This window comes from Nerophis lumbriciformis, linkage group LG11 (assembly GCF_033978685.3).
Source record: "Nerophis lumbriciformis linkage group LG11, RoL_Nlum_v2.1, whole genome shotgun sequence".
NCBI lineage: Eukaryota > Metazoa > Chordata > Actinopteri > Syngnathiformes > Syngnathidae > Nerophis > Nerophis lumbriciformis.
The window spans coordinates 16,340,178-16,363,639 of NC_084558.2; the positions used below are offsets into that span (position 1 = coordinate 16,340,178).

Consider the following 23,462-nt stretch of genomic DNA (forward strand, 5'->3'; position numbering starts at 1 on the left):
TAATGGCCTGAAACTTCCACCCATGGTGATATTCAAAAGGAAGACCTTGCCAAAAGAGACCTTTCCAGCCGGCGTCATCATAAAAGCTAACTCGAAGGGAAGGATGGATGAAGAAAAGATGAGCGAGTGGTTAAGGGAAGTTTACGCGAAGAGGCCGGGTGGCTTTTTTCACACAGCTCCGTCCATGTTGATATACGACTCTATGCGCGCCCACATCACAGATGGTGTCAAAAAACAAGTGAAGCACACAAATACAACACTCGCCGTCATTCCGGGTGGATTAACCAAAAAACTCCAACCGCTGGATATTGGTGTCAACAGGGCATTCAAATCACGACTGCGAACGGCGTGGGAACAATGGATGACCGAAGGCGAACACACCTTCACTAAGACAGGCAGACAGCGCCGGACGACATACGCCAACATTTGCCAGTGGATCGTAAATGCCTGGGCAGATATTTCGGTCACAACTGTGGTCCGAGCTTTCCGGAAGGCAGGATTCACAGAACTGCTGGACAACAGTGACACTGACTCCGAAGACTTCGACGAGACGGAACCGGCCATTTTGGATCCCACATTTGCCCAACTTTTCAATTCGGACACCGAAGACGAAGAATTCGAAGGATTTACGAATGAAGAATAACTTCAGAAGGTGAGCGCTATGTTTATTTTGTGTGTTGTGACATTAACGTTCGAGCAACATTATGTTGCTATTGCTCTGCACTATTTTGAATTTTACTATGTTTGTGATTGCACATTTGCGTACATTTTGGGACAGAGTTGTTAGAACGCTGGTTTTTAATATATTATTAAAGTTTGACTGACCTATCTGACTGTTTTTTTGACATTCCCTTTAGCGCAGCGTAGGCGCGGCTTATAGTCCGGGGCGGCTTATAGGTGGACAAAGTTTTGAAATATGCCATTCATTGAAGGTGCGGCTAATAATCCGGTGCGCCTTATAGTGCGGAAAATACGGTACTTACTTACTTAGGCCTTTAAATTCCCTGAGGAACATAAGCCATTGATGAAGCTCCTACATCCCCTTCGATCTTGTGCCCTTCGCTCCAGTTGTTGCCATGACAGCCCTTGCGCCTTCATCTCCTGCTCTTTGGTTCTTCTCCAGGTGGCTCTAGTCCTTCCTCTCTTCCTCTTGCCTTGCGGGTTCCATGTTAGAGCATGTTTCGTGATTGAGCTATTGTGTCTACGCAGTGTGTGACCAATCCATTTCCATTTCCTCCTCCTGATTTGTGTTTCTATTGTGTCTTGTCTGGTGAGGTCCCACAGGTTGGCATTGGTGTTAGGCCAGTAGATACCTAGGAGGCGACAGAGGCAGCGGTGGAAGAATGTCTGTATTTTGTTGAGTATGTTGGCGGTGATCTTCCAGGTTTCTGAACTGTAGAGTAAGGTGGATTTGATCAATGTAGCCGGGCCGATAAAGCTATATATGTTGTGGTTTCAAAAAAAGAGTAAGAATCCAAGTGCAGATCCTTAAAAGTCTCTATTTAATAACAAAAAATCGCTGGAGAAAATAAATCAATTGTAACAAAAGTTTAGCTCCAGGAAAAGCGGGTCCAAATCTGTCCTCCACCTGAGGAAATACAAAAACAGGAATTACAAAAGGTTCAGAGCAAACGTCAGAGTAAGTGAGCCCGTGTCTAGATTCTACCGCAGGCAACGGACGAACTGGCACCGGCTGAGTGGAGATCCAGGGTTTAAGTCTGGTGGTTGATTAGCAACAGGTGGGTTCGGATGACTGGCAGAACACCTGGAACTAACGACAGGGTAGGAGACTTACAGACACAAGAGGGGAGGGGCGTAGGAAAACAAGAGGGAAAAAAGCAAGAGAACTGCCCTCATGACAATATAAATATATTTAGATTTGAGTGACGCTTTAGGATAACTCAGTGCTTTTCAACCTTTTTTGAGTAAAGGCACATTTTTTGCGTTGAAAAAATCCAAAGGCACACCACCAGCAGAAATCATTAAAAAACAAAACTCAGTTGACAGTAAAAAGTCGTTGTCGCAATTGTTGGATATGTCTTTAAACCATTACCAACCATGCGTCAATATAGCTCTTGTCACAAAGTAGGTGTACTGTCACGACCTGTCACATCACACCATGACTTATGAGTTTTTTGCTGTTTTCCTGTGTGGAGTGTTTTAGTTCTTGTCTTGCGCTCCTATTTTGGTGGCTTTTCCTGTTTTTTTGGTATTTTCCTGTAGCAGTTTCGTGTTTTCATTTGAGCGATATTTCCCGCATCTACTTTATTTTAGCAATCAAGAATATTTCAGATGTTTTAATCCTTTTTTGTGGGGACATTGTTGATTGTCATGACATGTTCGGATGCACATTGTGGACGCCGTCTTTGCTCCACAGTAAGTCTTTGCTGTCGTCCAGCATTCTGTTTTTGTTTAGTTTGTAGCCAGTTCAGTTTTAGTTTCGTTCTGCATAGCCTTCCCTAAGCTTCAATGCCTTTTCTTAGGGGCACTCACCTTTTGTTTATTTTTGGTTTAAGCATTAGACACCTTTTAACCTGCACGCTGCCTCCCGCTGTTTCCGACATCTACAAAGCAAATTAGCTACCGGCTGCCACCTACTGATATGGAAGAGTATTACACGGTTACTCTGCCGAGCTCTAGACAGCACCGACACTCAACAACAACACAATTTGCAGACTATAATTACTGGTTTGCAAAAATTTTTTTTTAACCCAAATAGGTGAAATTAGATAATCTCTCACGGCACACCAGACTGTTTCTCACGGCACACTAGTGGTTGAAAGACACTGGTAAAACTAAACGTTATGAAGGTGCTGGAATATTTCATGCTATTATTCAGAGGCAGCCTAAAATGAATCCTCTATTATTCACAACAGAAACGTGTACAATATCTGATCCAGTTCTGATCTGATGAGTTACATTTCTGTGTTATTATTGGTGCGACGTGTGGACAAGTGTAGCCACGGAAGCCTACCTTGGCAATACATGCCGTTACATTGGAGACGAATGGAATATGAAGTCAATCTGCCTTACGACCATGTGACTGACTCGAGGAAAGACATTCAGCATCCAACATTGCAGAATGGTTGGAATAGGTAGTAGCCAGGTTTGACATTCTCCCAAGCAAAATTATTGCTATTGTGCATGACAATGGTGCACTTAATATAAAAAAAAAACATTTTTGCAACATTTTCCTTGTTTTATTTGGCAAGTTGAAAGAACATGGTGCCAGTATGCTGTTTTTTTTCCAATAAAATACTGGAAAGGATAGAAATGTACTTTGTCTCTTTTTTACGACTATTAATCGATTAATCGAAGTAATAATCGACAGATTAATCGATTATCAAATTAGTTGTTAGTTGCAGCCCTACTTCCATCCATTTATTTTCTAGATAATCTTACTTATCTCACCATATGAAATATAACTTACTCAACTCAACTCAACTCAAAAGTAATGTAGTAGGCCGAAATATTCAATAAAAACAAGGCATAAGTTTTATTTAACATGTATATTCAATATGTTTGGCCACTGTAACATTACACACAGTTTATAAACAGTAACACGATGTCTGAATATTTTATTAAGTGATTCTTTGGCCTACCACTATAAATCCCGTACCACAGTTTGAGAATCACTCTTATAAAAAAAATATTAACTTAAAGGGAAACTGAACTTTTTTTGGAATTTCGCCAATTGTTCACAGTCATTATGAAAAACATGAATTATTTTTTTCAATGCATTGCAAATGTTAAACAAAAATAAATGAGAGCTCCACTATTCTGCCCATAAAACACAATAAATAACCATTCAAAAAGCGCCAAGAATACTCCATTTGCACTTTGTGACTTGAATATTAACCAAGTATTAGTGATATTGTTATTATAAGCGCTATCAAACTATTTATAGGGGCGCCGTGATCACTTCCGTGTGTCCCTATGTTTACATCATTGAATGGTCTGCTGCTTCCTCGCTTCCCTGCTCCCTGTAAGTTTATTGTAGATCATAAATCATACATCTCACCTGGAAAGTAGATGGCTGAGGATATAATCCGACAAGTTGGGACACTTTGACAGCAATTTAGGACCTGGAACTGGCGAGAACGACACGAAAAGCGTTTATTCCCCCCCCCCTTGACCCTGTTTCTTCGCGAGGATTATGAGGCATTTTTCACGTAAACAGAAACATATGAACATCCTAGCAGTCTGCATCCTAATGACAGCAGACCTTGTATAGTAACTGTTGTTTTATATTGTTTGTTGGCTCTCATTAAGTCTGCAGTGAGTAATAATCAGTGATGAAGAAAAAAAAAGCAAGCGCTGTGATGCGTTTTTGAAATTAATGTGCCGCGTATGCTTAAAATGATCAAAATACGTAAATGTTATTATACATTTTACATTACATACAAAACCTCAATGGAGGTGTTTGGATGTTTTTATGGGCTTTATAAGCAGAATTGAACAGCTCCTATGGACTCCATTGTAAGCAGACTTTTGATCGAATTATTTAAATATTTAGAATGCATAAAAAAAAAATCCATCCGTCATGTCTTTTCATAATGATTGTGAACGATAGGCAAAATTCCAAAAACAATAACTAAAAGTCTGCTTGTAATGGAGTCATTGGGGTGTCATATTCCACCGATAAAGCTCTGTAAATAACCATCCAAAATGCGGCAACAATAATCCATTTACATTTTGTGACTTGAATATTAACCAAGTATTAGTGATATTGTTATTATAAGCGCTAACACAGACAATTTATTTATAACAGTGACTTGATCACAGAGAACTAACTAGCTTATGCTGCTATATTGTCATCATCAGCTGCTTTCTCGCCTTGACGCTCATGAAAGTTAATTTTAGATTATAAATCATGCCTCTTACCTGGATAGTAGACGGATGAAGACATTTTTTGAGAAGTTGGTAAACTGACAGCGATTTTAGACCCAGATTCAGTTAACGAACAAGGATGTTGCTACTACTACTGCAATTTGTTATTCTTATAGTCAGACCTGTGTGTTTACTTCCGTACCTGACAGTTTCGGCTACAGCTGCTGCCTTCCTCAGACGTTGTCACGTGATGTCACATGTCTTGCTATAAGAATAACAAATTGCATAATTTTTTGAAGACTTAATGAACCTCTTTGGACTACGACTACTACTACTTTGCAAAATTAAATATGCCACACCTTTAAAATGATGGGTTTTACTTGAAAATAAATTAAAGTAATATAATGGATGAATGGATATTTATATACATATATATATATATATATATATATATATATATATATATATATATATATATATATATATATATATATATATATATGTCTTAATAAGGTTATCCAAAAAATAGTGCTCGATACCGTAGTAGAGCGCAATATATGGAGGGGGGGGAAAAAAATCACAAGACTACTTCATCTCTACAGGCCTGTTTCATGAGGGGTTCCCTCAATCATCAGGAGATTTCTGAAATCTCCTGATGATTGAGGGAACACACATACATATATATATATATATATATATATATATATATATATATATATATATATATATATATATATGTATATATATATATATGTTGGGTTATTTGCGAAGTTGGGTTTGTGGTCCTTCAATGTGATGAAGGCTTCCTTGTTGGCTGTGGCGTCCACCCTGTCCTCAATGTCCAGTTCAGCCGCGATCCTTTTATTTTCCAGGTGGATGTTCTGTAAAGTGTTGGGTTGTGCTTTTTTGTATGATTTGGTGATGCTTCTGTCCAGTAAGGTGTTATGTTCTGGTATGTCCATTCTGTAGAAGTTTGTGGTTTTATCGGCGGCTATGATGAGGTTGTTTACTTTCTTGATGCGCTCCTTGTCATTTTTCAGCTTGGTGAGGAGTGGGTTGCGGACTGGCTTGAATTTGACTGATTGTATCATTTTGAGCATGTCGTTCTCAAAATCCTTTAGTTCCTCAACTGTGGGTGGGTTCTTGGTAGATTTGAATCCGTAAGTTTTCTTTTGCGTTCCTTTTGTTTCAGGGTGGAGGAAAAAATGTGCTTTCCACCGCATCCTTCTTAGGAAGTGTTCCGTCTTTTCTATGAGCCTTAGCCTGTAGTCATTCTGCGTGGGTATGGGAATGTTCTTCGTGGAGTAGTCGATGTTGAATTTTTCCATTTCTGATCGTCGTACAGTGCTCAACAAATGTCAATTTGGAGCGGAATATATGTCTTAATAAGGTTATCCAAAAAATAGTGCTCGATACCGTAGTAGAGCGCAATATATGTATGTGTGGGGAAAAAAAATCACAAGACTACTTCATCTCTACAGGCCTGTTTCATGAGGGGTTCCCTCAATCATCAGGAGATTTTAATGGAAGCATTCACATACCATGGTTTATATAGGGCACAGAGTGGGTGGGTACAGGCTGGCGTAGGGGCGTGGTGATTGGCTCATGTGTTACCTAGGAGGTGTTTCCGTCTGTGGCGGCATGCTGATACAATTTCGCTGCGCTTGTTGAGGGATGACAGGTCTGGACGGTATATAATAAACAGTTTCTCTTTCAAGCATAGGTTGCATCTTTTATTACCACTATTGTAAGGTGTGCTGGATGCAAGCATTTGCCATGTTATTGAATATTCAACATTATTGTCTTTGAGGTCCCAAATGTGTTTGCTGAGTTCTGTGGTATTCCGCAGGTTTTGGTTCCTGAAAGAAGCCTTGTGATTGTTCCATCTGGTTTTAAACTCTCCCTCGGTTAATCCTACATATGTGTCGGATGTGTTAATGTCCTTGCGTGTTACCTTAGATTGGTAAACAACTGATGTTTGTAAGCACCCCCCGTTGAGAGGGCAATCAGGTTTCTTGCGGCAGTTGCAGCCTTTGTTGGTTTTGGGGTCGCTCTGTCCGGGGGCCGACGGCTCATTTGCAATTGTTTTGTTGTGGTTTGAGATAATTTGTCGTATATTGTTCATACAGCTGTAGCTCAATTTAATGTTGTTCTTGTTGAATACTTTTCTTAGGGTGTTGCCTTTGGGGAAGTGTTTGTCAATCAGAGTGAGGAATTTGTGGCCAATGTTAGTTGAGACGTTTTTGCTGTATGGGGGGTTGTACCAGATGATGTTGTTTCGTTTTCTGTTCTTTTTTGGTTGGTTTCCTGGCGTGGGTTCATAGGTGAGGGTGAAATTGTATCCGCTTTCATCAAGGGCTTTTTGGTACGGGGGGGTTGCTTGGTCAAATTCAGCTTTGCTAGATGACAGCATCGATAGCCTTTTATTAATTCCGGTAGGTATTCTTTTCGTGGTGGTGGGTGGGTGGTTGCTGTCATGGTGCACGTATTGGAGTGTTGTGTTGGATTTCGTGAATGGTTGGTAGCTGTTATTTCTCAGGTTGAAAGTGACGTCGAGGAAGTTGACGGTTTGCTTGTTGGCTTCAATCGTGATCCGTAGGCCGTTCTCTTTGAAAATTTGGCATATGCGCTTCTTGGTATTCTCGCTGCTCCTTGGCGAGGCGCGACACACTGCCAGTCCGTCATCACGGTAAATACCAAGGTTCAGGTTGAGGCTAGCGAGCTGGGAGAGGAGGAAACTCCCAACGAGTTCACACGTTTCTGCTCCGTCAAAACTTCCCATAGTGACGTCAAATGTTGAATTGTTCTTTTTTTGCCATGGTGTACTGTTGTGGATGAGTATGGAGTTTTTTGCGTGGATGATGATGTTTCTTTCGTTGCCTGTGATTGAGTCGTAGTCTGAGGCGAAGTCTAGTGCTTGAGTCAGTAGGTCTTGCGTGATGGAAGGGTAAAATTCTTCGATATCGAAGGAGATAAAGCTGTGCTGTTGTTTGTCTTGGATGTTGTTGAACCATTTGATTACTGCTGCTGTATTTCTCCATTGGTTGAGTGGTATTTTGTCCTTGATTTTTGTGTTGACTCTGTCCAGGATTATTTTGCTGATTTTTCCTATTTCAGATTTAGTTGGGTTTATTAGTCGGCATGTTGGGTTATTTGCGAAGTTGGGTTTGTGGTCCTTCAATGTGATGAAGGCTTCCTTGTTGGCTGTGGCGTCCACCCTGTCCTCAATGTCCAGTTCAGCCGCGATCCTTTTATTTTCCAGGTGGATGTTCTGTAAAGTGTTGGGTTGTGCTTTTTTGTATGATTTGGTGATGCTTCTGTCCAGTAAGGTGTTATGTTCTGGTATGTCCATTCTGTAGAAGTTTGTGGTTTTATCGGCGGCTATGATGAGGTTGTTTACTTTCTTGATGCGCTCCTTGTCATTTTTCAGCTTGGTGAGGAGTGGGTTGCGGACTGGCTTGAATTTGACTGATTGTATCATTTTGAGCATGTCGTTCTCAAAATCCTTTAGTTCCTCAACTGTGGGTGGGTTCTTGGTAGATTTGAATCCGTAAGTTTTCTTTTGCGTTCCTTTTGTTTCAGGGTGGAGGAAAAAATGTGCTTTCCACCGCATCCTTCTTAGGAAGTGTTCCGTCTTTTCTATGCGCCTTAGCCTGTAGTCATTCTGCGTGGGTATGGGAATGTTCTTCGTGGAGTAGTCGATGTTGAATTTTTCCATTTCTGATCGTCGTACAGTGCTCAGCAAATGTCAATTTGGAGCGGAATATATGTCTTAATAAGGTTATCCAAAAAATAGTGCTCGATACCGTAGTAGAGCGCAATATATGTATGTGTGGGGAAAAAAAATCACAAGACTACTTCATCTCTACAGGCCTGTTTCATGAGGGGTTCCCTCAATCATCAGGAGATTTTAATGGAAGCATTCACATACCATGGTTTATATAGGGCACAGAGTGGGTGGGTACAGGCTGGCGTAGGGGCGTGGTGATTGGCTCATGTGTTACCTAGGAGGTGTTTCCGTCTGTGGCGGCATGCTGATACAATTTCGCTGCGCCTGTTGAGGGATGACAGGTCTGGACGGTATATAATAAACAGTTTCTCTTTCAAGCATAGGTTGCATCTTTTATTACCACTATTGTAAGGTGTGCTGGATGCAAGCATTTGCCATGTTATTGAATATTCAACATTATTGTCTTTGAGGTCCCAAATGTGCTTGCTGAGTTCTGTGGTATTCCGCAGGTTTTGGTTCCTGAAAGAAGCCTTGTGATTGTTCCATCTGGTTTTAAACTCTCCCTCGGTTAATCCTACATATGTGTCGGATGTGTTAATGTCCTTGCGTGTTACCTTAGATTGGTAATCAACTGATGTTTGTAAGCACCCCCCGTTGAGAGGGCAATCAGGTTTCTTGCGGCAGTTGCAGCCTTTGTTGGTTTTGGGGTCGCTCTGTCCGGGGGCCGACGGCTCATTTGCAATTGTTTTGTTGTGGTTTGAGATAATTTGTCGTATATTGTTCATACAGCTGTAGCTCAATTTAATGTTGTTCTTGTTGAATACTTTTCTTAGGGTGTTGCCTTTGGGGAAGTGTTTGTCAATCAGAGTGAGGAATTTGTGGCCAATGTTAGTTGAGACGTTTTTGCTGTATGGGGGGTTGTACCAGATGATGTTGTTTCGTTTTCTGTTCTTTTTTGGTTGGTTTCCTGGCGTGGGTTCATAGGTGAGGGTGAAATTGTATCCGCTTTCATCAAGGGCTTTTTGGTACGGGGGGGTTGCTTGGTCAAATTCAGCTTTGCTAGATGACAGCATCGATAGCCTTTTATTAATTCCGGTAGGTATTCTTTTCGTGATGGTGGGTGGGTGGTTGCTGTCATGGTGCACGTATTGGAGTGTTGTGTTGGATTTCGTGAATGGTTGGTAGCTGTTATTTCTCAGGTTGAAAGTGACGTCGAGGAAGTTGACGGTTTGCTTGTTGGCTTCAATCGTGATCCGTAGGCCGTTCTCTTTGAAAATTTGGCATATGCGCTTCTTGGTATTCTCGCTGCTCCTTGGCGAGGCGCGACACACTGCCAGTCCGTCATCACGGTAAATACCAAGGTTCAGGTTGAGGCTAGCGAGCTGGGAGAGGAGGAAACTCCCAACGAGTTCACACGTTTCTGCTCCGTCAAAACTTCCCATAGTGACGTCAAATGCTTCCATTAAAATCTCCTGATGATTGAGGGAACCCCTCATGAAACAGGCCTGTAGAGATGAAGTAGTCTTGTGATTTTTTTTCCCCACACATACATATATTGCGCTCTACTACGGTATCGAGCACTATTTTTTGGATAACCTTATTAAGACATATATATATACTGTATATATATATATACACACACATATATCCATTCATCCATTATATTACTTTAATTTATGTGTATATATATATAATGGCTGTTAAGTAGAGGAGACAGATATCAGCATGGATCTACATTAGCTTTATTTGTAAATGTTCTTCTTTTAACAACTTACGCAATGTAAGCAATTACGCTACAGCATACACTACAGCATACATACATATATATGTATACATATATGTATATGTGTATGTATATATGTGTAGGTATATATGCATATGTGTATGTATATATGTTTATATATATATATATATATATATATATATATATATATATATATATATATATATATATATATATATGTTTATATATGTATATATATACATATATTAGGGCTATCAAAATTAATGCAATAACGTCTTGACTTCTTTTTGACCCTTGGCCCGTTCCGTAACTTGAAAAAATGTAATGGCGTCCAGTTACTGTGAAGCCACCAGCGAGAAAATAGCGAGCAGAAATGCACAAAGAAAGCGGTACATTATAGAAGTCGCAAGTCGTACTAAGGACAAGACAAGGCAATTTGATCTTTAATCGCCGTGAGACGACATCATTGGAGCAAACACTGCTGGTGCACTTTGCTGCTTGTAGAGAAGAGGAGCTTAACGTCCGTGTTTACATTATAGTTAAACATAAAATGTAGATTGTCACTCAAACTGCCTTATTAAAATGGAATAAAAGCTCAGCAGAAAAAAAGACGGTAGAGGGGAAGTCTAGTGTCGCTTTAATTGCAGACTTTTGTCACAATATGTCAAGTCTTTTCTCATACCAATCACACACGTCCGGCTTCACAATAATAACAACAAAAATCATCTTACAATACGATCATGCGTTGTCAAAGATGTTTTGTAATGTTGTTCTGTGATATTTTTACCTAAAGAAATGTTTTCTGGCAGATTGAAATAAAGTGTATTGTAATAGCTGCAGAGACATGAAGGCGGTAGACTTTCTTTGAACAAGTCAGCCTTTATGTTCACAAATCGCAGGGTCGAGGGGGACAAGCGGTAGAAAATGGACGGGAAACCCAAGATGGCGGTGCTCCCGTAAGTTGCGACAACATTAAGTAACAATTATCTAATCTACTCTGTCAGAATACAAAAGAAAGGCTTGGTAAGCATCAACGCACTTTTTGTAATGCCTCCTCCAAAGAAGACCGCACAGATGGGGAATGACATAGAGGAAATACGCAAGTCGCTAAACTTCATGTCAGGGGCTCTGGCTAGCGTCTACCAACAGCTAAGCAAGCTAAAGGAAGCTTGTAGATGAAGTGAGGAAACTAAAATAAAAAATTAGACAAAAAGACAAGCGATTACTGATCTTGAAAGGAGAGTTGAAAACTTGGAGCAGTACATGAGGATGGAAGAAGTCATCATCACGGAACTAAACATCAGACCGCGCTCATAAGCCAGAGCTGCTGCGGCAGGCAGGAATGTTGGAGAGGACGCAGAGACGGAGGATCCACAAACTCTGGAGGACCAAGTCTTGCACTTTTTCAAAGGAAAAGACATACACGTGGATGCAAACCACATCTCAGCGTGTCATACGCTGCCACGCAGGGACAAAGCAAAGCCTGCAGTCCTTGTGCGCTTTGTAAACCGGAGACACAAGACGGAACTACTGAGACAAGGACGAAAGTTGAAGGGATCTGCGGTGCACATCAACGAGCATCTGACCAAGAAAATATCGGATATAGCACAGGAAGCACGGGTCCTGAGGAAAAACAACAAGATTGGAGCCACATGGACAAGAAACTGCAAGGTTTTCATACAACTAAATGGATCTTCGCCGGAGCATGCAAAAATGATACTGGTAAGAGAACTTGAAGACCTTGAACAGTTCAGATAATGTTGATTGTTCCATTTTTATTTGGACAGTTACAAATGCACTCTTGTAGAGCTCATTTTTTGATCGTTCCATTTTTTATGAGGACAGCTACAGTGAGATTTTTGATTAGCTTATTTTTGGAATGCTCAGACTATTTTTGTTGTTTTTTATTTTTTCTTACCTTGGACCATAAGGATGGGCAGCACGTTAGAACAGGGGTTAGTGCATGTGCCTCACAATATGAAGGTCCTGTGTTCAATCCCAACTCGGGATCTTTCTGTGTGGAGTTTGCATGTTCTCCCCAGAGGGAACTGCGTGGGTTCCCTCCGGGTACACTGCGGCTTCCTCCCACCTCCAAAGACATGCACCTGGGGATAGGTTGATTGGCAACACTAAATTGGCCCTAGTGTGTGAATGTGAGTGTGAATGTTGTCTGTCTATCTGTGTGATGAGGTGGCGAGGGTGTCCAGGGTGTACACCACCTTCCACCCGTGTGCAGCTGAGATAGGCACCAGCACCCCCCGCGACTCCGAAAGGGACAAGCGGTAGAAAATGGATGGATGGATCATAAGGACATATGCTCAACACCACGTATAAACAGTAACCTAATACCAAATACAAACGTTTTTCTCTTGGACTGCTTTGGGTAAAAGTCTTGTCAGTTGTGTGTGTGTGTGCGTGTGTGTGTGTGTGTGCGTGCGTGCGTGCGTGTGTGTGTGTTTCAGTGTAAGTGTTTCAGTGGATGTGGAAGTGGATGAAAATGTGTTATCTGTACAAAGATCCATCCATCCATCCATTTTCTACCGCTTTTCCCTTTTGGGGTTGCGGGGGGTCGCTGGAGCCTATCTCAGCTGCATACGGGCGGAAGGCGGGACACCCTGGACAAGTTGCCACCTCATCACAGGGCCAACACAGATAGAAAGACAACATTCACACTCACATTCACACACTAGGGACAATTTACTGTTGCCAATTAACCTACCCCCAGGTGCATGTCTTTGGAGGTGGGAGGAAGCCGGAGTACCCGGAGGGAACCCACGCAGTCCCGGGGAGAACATGCACACTCCACACAGAAAGATCCCGAGCAGACACACTAACCCCTCTTCCACCGTGCTGCCCTGTGGACGAATCATTTACCGTAATAGATTTTAATAGCCGAAGCTTGTATAAAAACTGTGAAAATATTAGAGAATATCTGAGCCAGTTCCAAAAATGTAGTGTTGTTGCAGTCGCAGAGACTTGGCTTGATGAGAACAAGTGTTGTGAAATGAGATTGGAAGGTTAAAAATTATTCACTACAAACAGGGGAGAAGGAGTAGCACTTTTTGTCAATCAAGATTTAAACTGTTGGAAGATTAATAATAAATTAACTGCTATAGCTGGAGTCTTTGAATGTTTAACTGTAAAAATTGAAGTCAAAAATCCAAAAAAATATATGTCAGCTGTGTTTATGGAACGCCGAGATCGTGTCTAGACACACTCAATCAAAACACTGATTATTTGTTTAGTAATTCAAACAAGATCCATATTGTGTGCGGTGATTTTAATATTAATCTTCTGAACCCCATGGACAGTACCAAAACAACAGATTTTATAACAGGATTGTACAGCAATAATTTATCTCCCCTCATCACAAAACCAACCAAAATAACAGTAGACTTTGCCACACTGATAGATAACATTTTCACCAATCAAGCGGAGAACCAAATAACAGCAGGACTACTACTCAATGACATAAGTGATCATCTACCTGTATTCACATTTTCCACAATTTCTTTGATAAGAAAAACCCCAAAAAAGCAGTTCAATATACCTGTAGATTTGTCAGACACCAAACATCAGAAACTATGGCATCATTCAAGTCTGAGTTATGTGCTCAAGACTGGGGGTAGGTTTATACCTCTGCATATGAAACTTTTCTTAAAATGTTCCTAAAACTGTATGACAAGCACTGTCCAATTCGAAAGGACAAACCGTAGATCACAAGGGGAATACTGAAGTTCTGCAAAAAGAAAAATTATCTTTACGGAAAACATTTAAAGCACAGAACCAAAGAAACTGACCACATATAAATCGTCCAAAAATAAATAAAGCACAGCAAAAGAGCACATTTCTGTAACCTATTAGATCAACATAAAAATAGCATTCAGGGTACGTGGAAATTTTTAAATGGTATCATTAAAAAAAACATGACCAATAAGGAACATCCAAACTATTTCATAGAAAATAATCAAACTATAAATAACCCTAAGGAAATAACGGATGCATTTAACACCTTCTTTGTGAATGTTGGACCCAGTTTAGCAAATTAAATTGTACAACCAGAAAACAGCGTCAAAGTTAATGAACAAACCATTCAAAACAACTTAGAATTGTTTTTAATTTCTTCTGTTCGTGAAAGTAAAATCACAGAAATTGTAAATTATCTGAAAAAAAAGAAGTCAACACACTGCTGTGATTTAGACATTTCTCTGATCAAAGAAATTACCAACTATAGGCCTATTTCTTTACTTTCACAATTTTCAAAAGTCCTTGAAAAATTATTTGTATCAAGATTAGACCGTTTTATTGATAAGCATCACTGAACACCAATACGGTTTTCGATCTAAACAGGTCCACTTCCATGGCAGTGATGGTACTAGTTGAGGAGGTAACCACTGCAATTGATAAGAAGGAGTTGCTGTTGGCGTTTTTATTGACCTGAGCAAGGCCTTTGACACCATCGATCACACAATACTTTTAAACAAAATGCAGAGGTATGGTGTCAGAGGTCTTGCTCATGATTGGTTGAAAAGTTATCTTGGTGGCAGAGAACAGTATGTGCATATGCACAATGTAGATTCAGATAAAAAGATTATAACACATGGAGTACCCCAAGGTTCTGTACTGGGACCAAAATTGTTTATATTGTATATTAATAATATATGTAAAGTCTTTAAAAAACTCAACTGTATTCTCTTTGCTGATTATACAAGCCTGTACAGTTCTGTGCAAGACCTTGGCCAGCTCCTAGAGACCGTAGAGAGTGAACTGTTGTTGGGGACCGTAGAGAGTGAACTGTTGTTGGGGACAAGTGTTGTAAATTAGCTTTGGCTACAAACACTATGATGCATACATTGGATTGTAACTGTTTCAGATGTCTATGTTTTTGTATCCGTCCCTATTTCAAATAAACCTCTATAATAATAAAAATAACTCCACATACTAAAGCAATGGTTTGATGCCAATAAACTATCAATCAACCTAATTAAAACAAAATATGTAATTTTTGGAAATAGGAAAAATAACATACAGTGTCACATAAGAATTGATGATATGGAAATAGATAGGGTGTATTCAACAACATTTTGGGGAATCTATATAGATGACAAATTAAATTGGAAACTACACATGAATATACTCAAGACAAAGATGGCAAAAAATATTGTTATGTTACATAAAATTAAAAACTCTGTCAATCAAAAGGCTCTTAACATGTTATATAATTTTTTCGTACTCCCATATCTTAATTATTGTGTTGAAATCTGGGGTAACAATTACAAATCAAACATCAACTCTATGTTCTTACTTCAAAGGAAAGCCATTAGAATTGTAAATTATGCGGATTATTACGACAATACCAATGCTCTGTTTACTAAATTAAAAACATTAAAACTGCACAATCTTGTTGACCTAAACACTGCTATTGTGTTGTATAAAGCTCATAACCGCATGCTGCCTCGGTGTCTACAGGAGAGGTTCAAACCCAGGGAGAGTCCCTATGACCTCAGAGGTTCATCTGTCTTTCAGAAAGCAAACATAAGAAGGAGCTTAAAAAGTAGATGTGTTTCTGTCAGGGGGGTTCATCTGTGGAACAGCTTGGATGATTCCTTAAAATGTTCCAGTTCCATTCACACATTTAAAAAAAACTTTAAGACCAATGTCTCAGAAAAAATTCTCTCTTGAATCTACACAGTAGTTAATACTATGATCAATGTTAATTACAAAACTAAATGTAGGATATAGATAATAATGGAAGTATAATTGTTTGTATATAGTATAATATTGGTACAAATGTTTAACTAACACGTGTACAGGGATATTTCACATGTCTTTACTGTGTATATAATTGAAAAGTGTTTATGTTGTGTAAAGGAAATTTCATATTTTTGGGAAGCTCATCTTGTATTTGAGATTGTTTAGGCGAATTTAGTGTTCAACTTCAGCCTAAACCCTTTCGGTCTGTAAAATTGTCAATTTATGAATGTACAACTGTTTGTTTATGTAAAACTGTTTGTTTATTTTCTTGACCACTGACCGAAGAAATAATAAACTAACTAAATAAACTAAATTGGCAGGAGCGCGACACACACACATGACGGCTCCTCGAACACTTGTTCTTTCTCGTCTTCTTCGCTACCACTGAGACAAGGTCTAATACTGCAGGCATGCCTGCCACTGCCCTCTGGAGCCCACATCAGGTAATTACAATTTACTACACAATATTACCATCGTTACAGTATATTCTCTAACCTACTGTATTCTGATTGATAGTCCGCAATTACAGAACGTTTAACAGACTGAATATTACATTTTAATAATAAATAGAGAAGGTTATAACATTGTCAATCAGATATATGACTACCATTAATTTGTACAACATATAATGTACAGAATATCAAACGCATTTTTTCAGGTCAAAATATCACAGATTACATTACCAAACATCTTTGAAAGTCAAAGCTTGATTGTAACAATCTACATTTTGTGTTATTAATGTGTGAAAATGGTATCTAAACATGATGTTGCTCCTCTTCTTAACGCAAGTGCTTCTACAGCAGGAATACAATCGATGTATTCCTACAAAATACAAAATCTGGCAAGACGCCAACGCACTGCAGGTATTTTATTTTTCTTTAAAAGCGTGTTCATGCTTTTTTGGGTTGAGCTGTTTAAAAAAAACATAATGTTTAAGAAACATTTCAATAAAGCGAACTAATTGTCCAGTGATAGTATTAAAACTTGAAAATGATATGTCTAGGGTACACTTATTAATGATGAAAAAGTATGTTTATCTACAAACCCCGTTTCCTTATGAGTTGGGAAATTGTGTTAGATGTAAATATAAACGGAATACAATGACTTGCAAATCATTTTCAACCCATATTCAGTTGAATATGCTACAAAGACAACATATTTGATGTTCAAACTGATAAACATTTTTTTTTTTTTGCAAATAATCATTAACTTTAGAATTTGATGCCAGCAACACGTGACAAAGAAGTTGGGAAAGGTGGCAATAAATACTGATAACAACACCGTCTTTTTCATTGACGCCCCTGCTTATTTCAGCAAGACAATGCCAAGCCACGTTCAGCACATGTTAATAGCGTGGCTTTGTAAAAAAAAGAGTGCGGGTAATTTCCTGGCACGCCTGCAGTTCAGACCTGTCTCCCATCGAAAATGTGTGGCGCATTATGAAGCGTAAAATACGACAGTGGAGACCCCGGACTGTTGAACGACTGAAGCTCTACATAAAACAAGAATGGGAAATAATTCCACTTTCAAAGCTTCAACAATTAGTTTCCTCAGTTCCCAATCGTTTATTGAGTGTTGTTAAAAGAAAATGTGATGGAACACAGTGGTGAACATGCCCTTTCCCAACTTCTTTGGTACGTGTTGCAGCCATGAAATTCTAAGTTAATTATTATTTGCAAAAAAAAATAAAGTTTATGAGTTTGAACATCAAATATCTTGTCTTTGTAGTGCATTCAATTGAATATGGGTTGAAAAGGATTTGCAAATCATTGTATTCCGTTTATATTTACATCTAACACATATTCCCAACTCATATGGAAACAGGGTTTGTACAATATCACGATTAATTTTGAGTTTAATTATGAACAAACAGTGATTAATCATTATTTTAATAATTTGACAGCCCAAATATATATATATATATATATATATATGTATATATATATATATATATATATCTCCATCCAACCATCCATCCATTTTCTACCGCTTATTCCCTTCGGGGTCGCGGGGGGTGCTGGACCCTATCTCAGCTACAATCGGGCGGATGGCGGGGTACACCCTGGACAAGTCGCCACCTCATCGCAGGTCCAACACAGATAGACAGACAACATTCACACTCACATTCACACTCTAGGGCCAATTTAGTGTTGCCAATCAACCTATCCCCAGGTACATGTCTTTGGAGGTGGGAGGAAGCCGGAGTACCCGGAGGGAACCCACGCAGTCACGGGGAGAACATGCAAACTCCACACAGAAAGATCCCGAGGCCGGGATTGAACTCACGACTACTCAGGACCTTCGTATTGTGAGGCAGACGCACTAACCCCTCTTCCACCGTGCTACATATATATATATATATATATATATATATATATATATATATATATATATATATATATATATATATATATATATATATATATATATATATATATATATATATATATATATATATATATATATATATAACATTGACAGCCCTACTTTATTTACCACCATGGAGGCTATAAGATTGTTGACTTAAAAGTGGCTTTTCTGCACTCTTGAGAGACATTAGCCACTAACAAGGATGCTGCAGTGCGTTGAGGACGCGGCGTTCGTTCGCTTGTCGCTGTCAAATTTGTGGGCTACAATGTGTCATCAAAATGCATTACCACGATATGAAGATAGTTTTAAAAGCTCTATTATCTGCCAAATTCATATCGTTTATGTTGTACATCGGCTATATCGGGCAACCCTAGTGCACAGCTATTAAGGTACCACAGTATGCTATTTCTAAGGGGACTCAGCACCCCGTTGTGTTGTGTAGGCGCATCTGCTAAAGAGAGTTCTGCCCTAGGTGTATATGGAAGCTAGAACCCCAACTGCTAAGGTGGCCCTGCAGTGTCTGTCAATGACGCCCTCACTTCATATCCAAAATAACTCCCACGGCTCATCAGCACCAGCACACCAACGCCTCCTTTCCATTTTTAGCCACGGCAAGTGTGGCACATAGTAAGGTGAACTCTATGAATATTTATTATGCGGGTGTATTTTATCTGCTTTACAGAGCAAGTCACTGATAGCTAAATGTTATTTAAGCACTTCCCATCTTCCTCATCTTATTGTTTTGTAAGATCCAAGTTAACCTTTCCCTTCTGTTATATAGTGGGGACACATTTTGCTGTATTTTTTTTTATTTTGTAAAAAGCTAAACAAATGTTATGTATACTTAAAGACAAATTGTTTTTATTGTTGTGATATTATTAAACTGTATGAACATTTCAGCTTTTTTCCGGTACATTATCCCTTTTGCTATATTTCCCCCTTTTTGCGAGTTTCTTTTGGTTTAATTTTATTTCTAAAATTTACCACCAGTCTTGGGCCACATTTTGGACATAGTGGTAGTATTTAGAACAATGTTCAGCTTTATTTTTTGGATATATATAAACTTGAAAATGAATCTAATGGCCTAAATGATCAAATCTATCAGAGGCTCTGATGTTGTGTGTATATATGTCATACATGTCATACCCCACATTTACAGCAGCACCAATTATACAACAAATATGCTCTAGCAGTGCATCTTCAATATAACAATGCATGAAAATTACTTTTAGTATTAGTCTTATGTATATTCAGGCCTGATCTTTACCCCAGTACCCTAACCCTTTAACAGTTACTATATGGATGATAATTCATTTCCTGCAGATTTTTCAAAATAAAAAAAACAGGCAATTAGTTCAAATGGGCATTTAAAGGGTTAAAATGTTGAAAATTAAAAGCATGATATGCTTTGTTTTTTTATTAAGAACTGAAGTTGACATTAAGTTTTGGCCACATTAAACACAGTTTGAACAGTAACACTGTGTTTGAATATAGGAAAATAAAACACTACTTCAGGGCTGCAACTAACAAGTCTTTTGATAGTCGACAAATCAACGACTATCTTAACAATTAGTCGACTTTTTGGATTATAAAGCGTACACATATTCTTTTTTTCTCATTTTCCATCGACTTTTAAATGCAACTTGAGTTATTTTAGGCATGTCCGTATTAACAACAAAGATGACTAATTCATTCATAAATATTTATTTATACTGAAACTGTGCTTCTCATTCAACTGTTACAAAATTTAAAAAATGACTATTAAAATGCAGGGACCATCAAGGCCTTCTCTGCTGGCCTAACATAACCAGAAATCATGATCATAATTAAAGATAAAAGTAATTTTTTATTTACTTTCCCTAAATATCTAAAAGTATTCATATTCTCTTCATGTCATATTATGCTCCTTCCAGCGCTGTTGTTTTTAGGTTAAAGAGTTTTTATCCAATCAGAATTATGCTAGCTTATGTTGCTATGCTGTACTAAATCTGCCTGTATGTCCCCATTCACTGTAAGTGAATGGGGACATACAGTTGATAGACAATTGCAATAGCCAATCAGATCACGCGTTGTTGTCAGTAAGGCCTTCTAGCTGGCCTAAGGCAGATATATAGTGATGTTATGAGCTAGGTAACATAAAAACTCCATTACCCAGCATGCCACAGTAGTGGAGAGCATGTGCAGTAGGTTGTTGAATGAAGACATACCGGCAGACGGGATGTGTCTGATGAGCACGCTGTGGAGTAAACTTTAAGAAGTCAGCCAACACGCCTCGTCTGCATCTTTTATGTTTAGACAAGACAACACATATATTTGCAAGGACATTTTCAAGAAGGATATTTAAAGATAAATGTTATGTGGTGGAAGGTCCGAATCTTAAACAGCAACAAAAGTGAATTTAGTACAAAAGTTTTATTTACCCATAATCAAATGGTACAAGGTTGGATTGAATTGCCAATGCAAACAGACAACGTCCTCCGGAGACGTTGGATGAATCGAGAATCATGCGAATCATACATAGACTTGGTCTACTTGGCCATTTATGTGTTTCCCTCATGTGTCAAGATCCCGTTGTTTTGGACCTGTTTATTCTGCAACCTCCTTAAATCCTTTAGCCATAATAAACAATCAAAACATTTTGTAGAATGGTTAGGCCGACCACTCGTTCAACTATAACCCACATATGCTCCTTCAATGGTTCAGAATAGAAAAAAGAGAAACGAGCAGACTTTCTTTTTCGGACTGTGACAGACACAAAATATGGTACAAAGGTCAGAAATTCCACCACATCTTGTGAGACCATGTCGACCAACCCCCGAAGCTAGCGCAGCTGTCCCGGCGATGTGCGTTCAGAATATTTTATTTCTTAATTTTTTCAGGTTTAAAATGTTTTTCGCGATTTTTATTTTGACAGTACCACATAAGATATGTTTTAATTGCTGATACAGGTTTATTGATTTTTAAATGTGCCAGAAAACAACCCGTTTGGTACAATGCCCAGTAGTGTGTAAATGTGTTCCTGTATAGTATTTCTCCAGCAATGGTCATGTGGTGACATCAATGATGGTATTTTGAGAGGTAATCGTTGAAGTCGGACATCACTGAAGGCCTAGGTGGGAAACGCACGGCCCTCCACTATTAAAATGTTGTCCATTTAAAAGAAAGAAAAAGCAAAGTGCTAAAAAAACAATTAACCTTGTTCATGTATTAAAAAAAAAAAAACATAGTTGAAATAGCAGCAATTAAAACAAACAACAAAATCTAACTTCCTCAAAAAAGAAAAGCATTTTGTGATGTTTAAAAAGCTGCACATTAATATATTGACTATTGATTAACTCCTGGTAGTTTTAGCACTCTTAATAGACTCAATGTGTATAATTGATCATTGATTAATTCTTAACATGTTAGCTATCTATTAGATTGTATTTTTTATCTTATGATATCTCTTTAGTAGGAAATGTTCTCATGTTTAAAAAAAATGTAATAGTGTTGTTTTTGCGAGTGTCGGCGCAGACCCGCTTCTTTAAGTTAAAGTTAAAGTACCAATGATTGTCACACACTCGAGGTGTGGTGAAATGTGTCCTCTGCATTTGACCCATCCCCTTGTTTACCCTCTGGGAGGTGAGGGAAGCAGTGGGCAGCAGCGGTGGCCGCGCCCGTGAATTATTTTGGTGATTTAACCCCCAATTCCAACCCTTGATGCTGAGTGCCTAGCAGGGAGGTAACGGGTCCCATTTTTATAGTCTTTGGTATGATGCGGCCGGGGTTTGAACTCACAACCTACCGTTCTCAGGGCGGACACTCTAACCACGAGGCCACTGAGTAGGTTGAGTAGGTTCTGCCCGGAAAAACACGAGTGTGACAAATATAATTGTCGGCGACAAATTTTTTTGTCGACTAATCCTCACACACCTACTGTACTTTAATCAAGTGATTATTTATCGTACCACTAGATGAAGCCTGCGTACCACTAATGGTTAAGCGCACCAGTTTGAGACTCACTGCTCTCAGGGGGTTTGCAACCATAGACTGCAATTAAAACTGCACTTAATTATCTATTTAGAAAGAATCGTTATGTTTTTAATCTATTTCAAATACATATGCTACCCTTTCATCGTGTCTTATTAATGTGTGTAAATGACTATTTAGCTGAAAAGTCATGTTTCTCTTCTCTTAAATATAGACATTTCCAAAATAAGACATTGTATAACTGTAATTATAACACCATACCGTGAAATCGTGATAATTTTGCCGAGAGTAATATACTGCCCGAATGTCATGCCTATAGACAACAGTCATTTTCTTTCAGTGCCTTTTATTTTGGTTTCATGTTGATGTGTCAGCATCCAGAAAGATTGAAGCAGACCCTTTGGAAAAAATCAACTAATCATTGCTGCACAAACGTGTCTCATGTTTTATGGAGGACTCGCACGTCTTTAATGAGAGAAGCTCTTTCACTTTAATCTGCCTTATTAATGTATTATCGCCTCACACGTCCATTTGTTCTTAGGATCACAATGCTTGGTGGACAGAAAGGAACAGACTGTGGTTGCTCAGGGGAGCTTGATAGTCGAAACACCAAAGTTGAAGTCCATGCAGCAGACATACAATTTAGAGTTAGAGTAACTTTTTGTGAACCCGTTCTCAAACAATGGCAATAACACTATTCTGATTCTGATTCTGATTCTAGTATTAAGCTACTCAGTGGCCTAGTGGTTAGAGTGTCCGCCCTGACATCGGTAGGTTGTGAGTTCAAACCTCGGCCGAGTCATACCAAAGACTATAAAAATGGGACCCAATACCTCCCTGCTTGGCACTCAGCATTAAGGGTTGGAATTGGGGGTTAAATCACCAAAAATGATTCCCGGGCTGCTGCCCACTGCTCCCCTCACCCCTCACGGGGTGATCAAGGGTGATGGGTCAAATGCAGAGAATAATTTCGCCACTCCTAGTGTGTGTGTGACAATCATTGGTACTTTAACTTTAACTTTTAAGATTTAAAAAAAAAAATCTTTATTTTTTGTTTGGGTTGTT

General features: G+C 39.0%; 2 protein-coding genes across 3 annotated transcripts in view; one reads left to right on the top strand and one right to left on the bottom strand.

The window, feature by feature from the left end:
• LOC133610707 (urotensin-2 receptor) overlaps positions 1-23,462 on the top strand; it is a 40,023-nt gene that overhangs the window by 4,380 nt on the left and 12,181 nt on the right. The window lies entirely within an intron of this gene.
• ogfod3 (2-oxoglutarate and iron dependent oxygenase domain containing 3) overlaps positions 1,486-23,462 on the bottom strand; it is a 101,753-nt gene continuing 79,776 nt past the window's right edge. Inside the window, exons 9-10 of the mRNA XM_061967240.2 lie at positions 1,667-1,790; positions 1,486-1,588 (exon numbers count right to left, since the gene is read on the bottom strand). Of these exons, the coding sequence (XP_061823224.1) occupies positions 1,534-1,588; positions 1,667-1,790 (179 nt within the window). The 3' untranslated portion in view covers positions 1,486-1,533. The remainder of the gene's footprint in view (positions 1,589-1,666; positions 1,791-23,462) is intronic.